The 8070-nt window shown below is 49.7% G+C and overlaps 1 protein-coding gene across 3 annotated transcripts; it reads left to right on the top strand.

The window, feature by feature from the left end:
- The first annotated feature begins 17 nt into the window (after nucleotides 1–17).
- Nucleotides 18–6856, top strand: MRM3 (mitochondrial rRNA methyltransferase 3). Of its 3 annotated transcripts, XM_032429202.1 has the most exons (4): nucleotides 18–339; nucleotides 595–839; nucleotides 2990–3157; nucleotides 5550–6856. In XM_032429202.1, the coding sequence occupies exons 1-4, from the start codon at nucleotides 26–28 to the stop codon at nucleotides 6086–6088; spliced, it is 1266 nt and encodes a 421-aa protein (XP_032285093.1). In that variant the 5' UTR covers nucleotides 18–25; the 3' UTR covers nucleotides 6089–6856. The 3 variants fall into 3 exon arrangements, with proteins under 3 accessions (XP_032285093.1, XP_032285094.1, XP_032285095.1); XM_032429203.1 differs by lacking the exon at nucleotides 595–839 and having other exon boundaries at nucleotides 256–339; XM_032429204.1 differs by lacking the exon at nucleotides 18–339 and having other exon boundaries at nucleotides 693–781.
- Nucleotides 6857–8070: the final 1214 nt, after the last annotated feature.

Here is an 8070-nt window from a genome sequence, read left to right as displayed (position 1 = left end):
GACGCAACCCACGGCGCGGGGGAAGATGGCGGCGCGGGTAAAGGGCCTGGGGTGGGCCACGCGGCCGCTTCTGCGGGTGGTCCAAACTTCGTACCTCGACGGGCGGCGCTGGGTCCGGGCGCTGCGGCGGAACCCCGTGAGGGTGGTGTTTCCATCGAGACAGGTGGTGGAACGGAAGCCCGGTCCTGGAAAGCAGCCCCAGAGGGCTGCGGCTGAGGCCAGTCCCTACGAGCCGCGACCAAAGCAGCCGCTTCAGGTGTCACCATCCCAGACGCCCTGCACCTGGGAAGAGTCGGGGCTTCGCTATGATAAGGCTTTACCCGGGGACAGAAGGCTGAGGTGATGTGTTCCTGAGACTTGTCTTGTATTCCTGTTTCTCTTCCCACCTGTCAGCGGGAGCTTAACCTCTTTCCTCCTGTTGGAGGACTTCTCCCGGTACAACCCTCTGGTTTTATTATGCATGGAGGGCAGAATAAATGTTTTCTTTGGAATTAGTTTGTTTATGTCTGTGAAGCTCTTTATATCTGTTAGAACTAGGTGTGTCTCCGTAACAAGGATGTTAGTAATTACCCGTCTTTTTGTTTCCACCCACAGCAGTGTAATGACAATAGTTAAGTCCAGGCCATTTCGGGAAAAGCAAGGAAAGATCCTGCTGGAAGGTCGCAGGCTGATTGCAGATGCTCTCAAGGCTGGTGCTGTGCCCAAAGTTTTCTTCTTTAGCCGTCTGGAATACATAAAGGAGCTACCCATTGATAAGCTGAAAGGTGTCAGCCTCATTAAGGTGAAATTTGAGGATATCAAGGATTGGTCCGACTTAGTAACACCACAAGGAATAATGGGTCAGTGGTTATACTATGTGTCACTAGAAGTAGAGATCTAGGATTACTTATTCATAATTGTCTTAGGGCAACGAATTTTATTTGAACCAAATTCAAAATGTTTTCTTAAGACACCCAGAAAAATACAGTTCTCAAGTCTGTGCATCTCACAGTATTTTCAGTGGAAATTGTATTATGGCTCTTCATAGTCTCTAGGAATAACCACTGTTCTTTGAACATTATATTTTTTAGGTCACTTCTTCAACCCTTAATGTCCAACTAAAGTTTAAGAAAATGTTTACTAAAATATTTAGCCCTCCATTTGCACAAGACTTCTGCCAGTGTGGTGATACCCCTCTGGCGTCGACCCCCTTATTCTAGAAGCGTGTCTGAGCAGTAAGTTGCCCATTGAACAGGAAACTGTGTCTTTATTTGGTGGAATCTAACAAGATTCTAATAGACTGTGATGTCTGTTAGGTCTTAGGTATTCTTTTCTAAATACGGAAAGACTAGGGCGCCTGGGTGGCTCAGTCGTTAAGCGTCTGCCTTTGGCTCAGGTCATGATCCCAGAGTCCTGGGATCGAGTCCCACATCGGGCTCCCTGCTCAGCGGGAAGCCTGCTTCTCCCTCTCCCACTCCCCCTGCTTGTGTTCCTGCTCTCGCTGTCTCTCTCTCTGTCAAATAAATAAATAAAATCTTTAAAAAAAAAAAAAATACGGAAAGACTAAATTCTTTATACCTTTTTGACACTGGAATTATATCTTAGATCTGAGAATTGAATGGCAGTAAGTGTAGAAGTTTCTCTTGGGTAGTAAGGGACAGTTAGGGCAGGGGGAGTTATCTTCAAGATTCAAATGTTTGAGCCAGGATCTCTCATACCAATTGTGCATGTGTTTCCTTGTGGTAAAGTTCAGTGATTAGTTGGGAGAGGATGTTCTGGGGACCATCTCTTGTTCTGTAGCCTAGCAAGTCAGGGATCTGTGACCCTGTGCTTAGAACTCTTCCCCTAGGGTGGGGATTTGGGACTGCTAGAGTCCTTCCCTTACTCTTAAGTATTTGTGCTCTCATTAGCTACACCTCTTAATTCCCTACTTCATGCTACAGTGCAAGTATCACTCATTTTCACCACTTTGGGCATGTGTGCTAACAGTAGCCAGCCCACCCAGGACTTCTGTAGCCCTCATTGTTGTGACTGCTTTCATCATTTCATGCCTCTGAAAAATACATATTATTTAGCTTATCTTTATGTTTTATTCAATATTGGAGGGGTGGGGTAAAGGGAGAAAGAGGTAAGGCCTCCTGTCAGACTTGCGGCATATCTTTAAAATCCAGTAATGTAAGTAGGGCCTGTAGTAGAGAGCTTTCATCACTACAGCTGATCAGGTAGAAGTTAAAGGAAAGGCCCCTGCCCCGCTGAATGGTCTTACAGCTATCTGTGGCCCCTCCGTGCAGGACCTTTTTACAGCACGCAGATGCCTAATACCATTCTAGTGCCTTCATTGATGGATTAGGTATAGGTATTTATGTGTTCTTGGTGTGAATAAATTGGCCTAGCCTGTGGGGAGGGCAGTTTAGAAGTACCTATTAACATTAGGGGTGCACACACAGCATATATCGATTTCACTTGCAGGTGTTTTTCACAGGGAATGTTTGGACATGTGCATAGAGATACAGGGATGTTCATTGCAGGGTTTATAATAGGGAAAAATGGAAAATACGCTAAACGTCAGTCAGTTGGGGAAGAGCTAAATAAACCTGGTATGTTCATGTTACAAAATAACGTGAAGCAGTTAAAATAAGGTAGCTCCGAATGGATTGACGTGGGAAGTTCTCTAAGACATCTCGTGTTAGAGAATTGAATAAGGTTACAGAATAACACATAAGGGTGTGACTCTTTTACGGAAAAGAAGATAGTATCTCTATATGGGTAGATGTATACATATGTAGGCAGACGGATGGAACAGGTTCTGAGGGGATACACCCTCAGATCGAAATCAGTTATGGGGGCTGGGTATCACTGGTAGAACTTTATGTATGAATTTTTTCAATCAGAATGCATTCCTCTATTACTTATGTAACTAAGAATATAGAAAGATGGGTAAATAAATGAAAAGCCAAATTATTCCCTGTGGTTACATCAGACAAGTGAACCGCCTGTTTTGTTTCCTCAGGGATTTTTGCCAAACCTGACCACGATAAGATGACATACCCAGAGACTCAACTTCGCCATTTGCTGCCCTTATTGTTGATTTGTGACAATCTCCGTGACCCCGGGAACCTGGGGACGATTCTGAGATCTGCTGCTGGGGCCGGCTGCAGCAAAGTATTACTCACCAAAGGTCAGAGCACTGCTTTCTGGGTGGATTGGGTGGCCATTTGTAAGTGAGCTGGCTCTGAGGGTGGACACACATGGATTTGAGTCTTGGATCTGCCCCTTATTAGCTGTATGTCCGTGAGCAATATTCTGAGTGTCGGTTTCCTCATCTGTAATGTGGGCATAACAGAACCTACCAGGTAAGGCTGTTTTGACGATTGTGATGGCGCACATGAAGTACTCAGGGCTCTGCTTGGCACACATAAGTACTTCAGGAAATGTGGATTATCTTTTAAAATTATTTTGACACCTGCTAGGTTATTAGTGAACTTAAAATCAGTCGGGAAGAAACAGATGCCAGTTTTAACACTTCAAGTTCTTTGTGTAACGATCTTGAGTTCCCAAAATGTTGGGCATATGACACCTTTCTAACTCTTGACATTCTGAATCCTATAAAAGGAATGATGCCAACGGAGTGTGATTATGAAATTGGGATGCATTTGTCTGAGCCTCGGGATGGGTCAAACACCCCCACACAAGCTAGCCTCATGACATTTCTCTCCTGCCATCAGAAATAGGATGAGTAGGGAGCGCCTGGGTGGCTCAGTCGGTTAGCATCTGCCTTTGGCTCAGGTCATGATCCCAGGGTCCTGGGATCCAGCCCTGTGTCAGGCTCCCTGCTCATTGGGGAGCCTGCGTCTTCCTCTCCCTCTGCCCCATCATGCTCTTTCACTGTCTCTCAAATAAATAAAATCTTAAAAAAAAGAAGTAATGGGATGAGTAGGCTTGGTTCTAAAGAGACTTGCCTAACACCTGGGACATACCTAAAAAAATGCCTCTTACAACTTGTGGGGAGGGTGGGAGGGAGAGGATCATTCACTGTAAACTAGTAATGACACCCACTGCTGAGACTTGCCTCGGTTGCTCCTTTCAACCCTTCGCCCCCGTCCCACCTTGTTGGAATAGATGGAGTAGATAGACGCCAGCATGAGAGCTAGGTGCTGGGGTTCCATCACCAGGACCCCACTTAGCCACCCCATCGTTGAGCGCTCTGAGCTGGTGTGGTTTTGGAAGTGTACCTATATATTGCAGGCGGTGCGGTTTCCACGGTGATGGTGGTGGTGGGTATAGAGGAGGTGGGGAAGGAGTAGGGAACACTTGTTGTTGTGCCCAGGATGGAGGGCATGAGGATGAGGGGGGAAATCTCCTTTTGTCCCTTACTCCCCACCAGGGAGAGGGGTCAGACTGGAGTCTCGGCCCCTCCTCTGTCCCTCCCTCGCCCCCAGCTCTGGGTCCCTGCGGTGATTGGGAAAGCCCACCGTTGGCACAATGTGTGGGCAGTGTTCCGTTTTCCATTTCAAATCTGGTTTGCCTCCTTACTCTGTCCTGAAGTTAGGTTAATTTTTGCAGTAACTTAGAATACAGAGAGTTGTGCTAACGAGTTAGGGGAGGGTGGCAGGTAGGTGGTGGCCTGGCCCTGCTGCCTCCCCCGCCTGAGGTCCTGGGAAAGAGCGCGTGCGAGTGGCTGGGCTGAGCAGTTCCAAGAAGAGTTCTTTTAGCCTTCTTACTGTGCTGTGGGGGGGCGTGCGTGTGTGCGTGTGTGTGAGAGAGAGGGCTGTTGCCTTGGCTCTCCCTGGATTACTGTAATTGCCCCATCTACGTCCCCCTCTCTAGCAGCTTCCCTGCTCCAGTGCAGATTCAACATTGAAGCCGAATGGGCCTTTCCAAAGCATAAACCAGATTCTGTCACCACTTGGCTTAAAATCCTTCGACCCCATTATGTTGTCTAACGGATAAAATTCCAAACTTCCTCAGCTTGGCTACGCACCCTCCTTTAAATTGGTCCTTGCCTGCCTCCTGTCTCATCTCCCACTGCCCCGTCCATTATCGGCCAGATCACTGTCCTTACAGGGTTTGGGCTGTGGTGTTCCTCCCCACTCTGTAACTCCCCTGGCCTTTGACAGCTTCCTCCTGTCCTTCCGGATCCAGCTCAGGGTCATGTTCTGTGGGTGTTTTTCCTGGGAGCTCCGCTTTGTACAAGGGTTTTCTGTCACCCTGTTCATGCTGCTTTCACGTCAGTTACTGATATTGTCCCAGCACAATCGCCTACTCTGCCACGAGCCCCTTGAGACTGGGGACTTTACTGCTCTTTGCATCTCCTGTAGTGTCTGGCCCGGGTGGATGGTCATGTTGAAGGGATGAAAAAAGTGTTTCAGCACTAGCGGGAATTCATCCTGCGGTCCCTTGGCTGGCTGGACGCTGCCGGAATTGGGGAGGCAGAGGTCCCAGCTCTCGAGAAGGCTACAGTAGGACATTTTTTGCTTTCTTTCCTGATCCAGAATTAATCTGATTTACTCCACAGCCTCCTTGTCTGGGAAGGTTTATAATCCTAATTGGATCCTGTCTCTATTTTCTAGGCTGTGTGGATGCCTGGGAGCCCAAAGTGCTACGGGCAGCAATGGGTGCGCATTTCCAGGTGCCCATCATCAATAATCTGGACTGGGAAACCTTGCCCAACTACCTGCCCACTGACACGCGGGTCTACGTGGCTGACAACTGCGGCCTTTATGCCCAGGCCCAGATGTCTAATAAAGCCAGTGACCACGGTTGGGTATGTGAGCGACGACTCTCGAAGTTGCACAAGTATGAGGAAGAAGACGATGATCTAGAACCTGGAGCCAGTAAAGCCTGGCTCCCTGAACTTGAGGTCCAGAGTTATGACTTGGACTGGACAGAGGCACCAGCAGCTGTGGTGATAGGTGGGGAGACCCACGGCGTGAGCCTGGAGTCCCTGCAGTTGGCCGAGAGCACCGGGGGCAAGAGGCTGCTGATCCCCGTCGTGCCTGGTGTAGACAGCCTAAACTCGGCTATGGCTGCCAGCATCCTGCTTTTTGAAGGGAAAAGACAACTACGTGTGAGGGCAGAACACTCGAGCAGGGACAGGAGTTACCACTGAGATGGAACATGGAAGTCAGTGCTTGGTTTGCGGGGGTCCCAGCCCCTCCTGCATTGTTAGGAGATAGGCAGAGTTGGTAACTCTGGCTTCCCAGGCCATATCCAGGAGGCAAGAGGTGGGCAAGACGCTGTTACATGGTTATTGGAAAAATAAGAATTTCCATGAATCTGCTTATCCTCAAAAATAACAAGGGTGAGAATTCTTCCTGAGATCTCCCCCTGCTCCCTAACAAAACTTCTTGAGAGAACACAAAGATCAAGCATGACTCGTGCCTCAAGTGGTGGCAGAGTGGGATTGCTTCGATAGGTTTGAGGGGAGAGGTTTTGGCAGGAACAGTCTCTTGGGTTGGCTGTGCTCTCCCAGGCGGACAGCCTGGAATCGCCGCACTGGTGCCCCGCTGTAGTCCAGGCCTGCCCGGGGCCTCACACAAATGTCTGATGCAAGTGGCCCACACGTTGTTCTCGACACCCTCCATGCCCTGTCAGCTTTTAGAAGGTAGAAGAGCCCACAAAGGCTGTGGCCTGGCCCTCTAGCTTCACAGAGCCGTAATGCCTGTCCCACCAGCCGGCTGAGTCCGGGAGGCAGCTCAGGGACCTGTACCACTGAAGTCTGTTGGCATTTGTTCTCAGCACCTTGGAAGAGTACTAAGAAAGCAGAGGTCACTAACAGGAAGTTCATGCCTTTCCAGCATGAAACCAGTCTCCTGCAGCTTTGTCCTGGATTATTGTTCCTGCTGATCCTCGTTACAAAATAAAGATCAATGAAAGAGCAACAAACCCTGTGCCTTGTTCCTGTTAAAACAGTGTGAAAGATGTATACCTGGGCACGTAATTCTGAGCCTATTTTATCACACTGGGTGAAAGAAAAGAGATTTACATCCCATTCACTTTCTAGTCAGTGACTTATATACCGTGTCTCAGGACTTCTTTCTGTGTATTTGTGATGATAATTTAGCAGAGAGGAGGGCAAGCTTTCCTTTCTTTAAAATGACTACAGGGGAAGCAGGTGGTGGCGAAGTTCTTGTTTGTTGAGTGATAATGGAAAATTGTCTCTTGAATTCTTTTCCATTTTAAGGCCAACATTTGTTTTTTCACCACTTCCCCAGGAAATCAGAATAAAAAAATGAGCAGTACGTGACCAGCAACGGGCTCAGGGAAGCTGGGGGATGGTTGGCCCAGGGGCGCCTCGCCTTCGTGTGGCGCGAGTGCTGGGGGTGATTTCTGCCACGAGGTGGCAGCCGTGCTTCAAAACCACTCCCAGCCCCGAAGGGAGGGGTCGGGTTTTCCTGGACTCACTCAAGTTGTTGGAAAGGAGTCCAGTCTCTCTCCACAGAGGGCATTCTGCAGGCCACTCGTGTTCGGAGGGGCTGAGGGTGGAGACCCATCCAGCTTCTCATTCTCTCGGAATCTGAAGCCTAGATAGACGTCAGACTAAAAAACTGAGGAGGAATTGGACAGAGGGGAAGTGGCTTGCAGCAAGGAAAAGTGGCCCACCTTCTTCCCGTGAGTGGAACGTCTGGGAAAGCGCTGGGCAAATGCTGCTGTCCCCGGACGCCTGCAACTCCGCCTGGGGACCCTCACCCCGGTTTGGAGCTTTGGAGCAGGGAGAGCTGCAGAGTCCTTTCCCGGCCCCCGGCCCCCAGCCCCAGCGGCCAGCTCGCCGGGAGAATCCTGTCGTTAAGGCCCAGAGGGTGAGCCAGACCTCCAGGGACGGGTCTCCACGTTTCACCTGGGACCTTCTACCCCTCGCCCCGTGGTTGATAGGAACACCTGATGTCCCCTTCCAAGCTGAGCTGCTTTTAGCTCCACTTTTGTCATCTTGCCCCACAAAGACCCCAGCAGCAGCACCTCACCCGGGGTCCTGTGACTAGTGCTGAAAGCCACCAGCTGGGCTGCAGGGCCAGGGTGCCCCCCCCCCCCTCAGCCCAGCCCCTCAGCCCACCCCTCACCGGGAGCAGATCTGGCTGGCTCACTTAAACAATT

Source organism: Phoca vitulina, unplaced genomic scaffold, assembly GCF_004348235.1.
Source record: "Phoca vitulina isolate PV1807 unplaced genomic scaffold, GSC_HSeal_1.0 scaffold40, whole genome shotgun sequence".
Lineage (NCBI taxonomy): Eukaryota > Metazoa > Chordata > Mammalia > Carnivora > Phocidae > Phoca > Phoca vitulina.
This window is presented reverse-complemented; position numbering and strand designations above follow the sequence as displayed.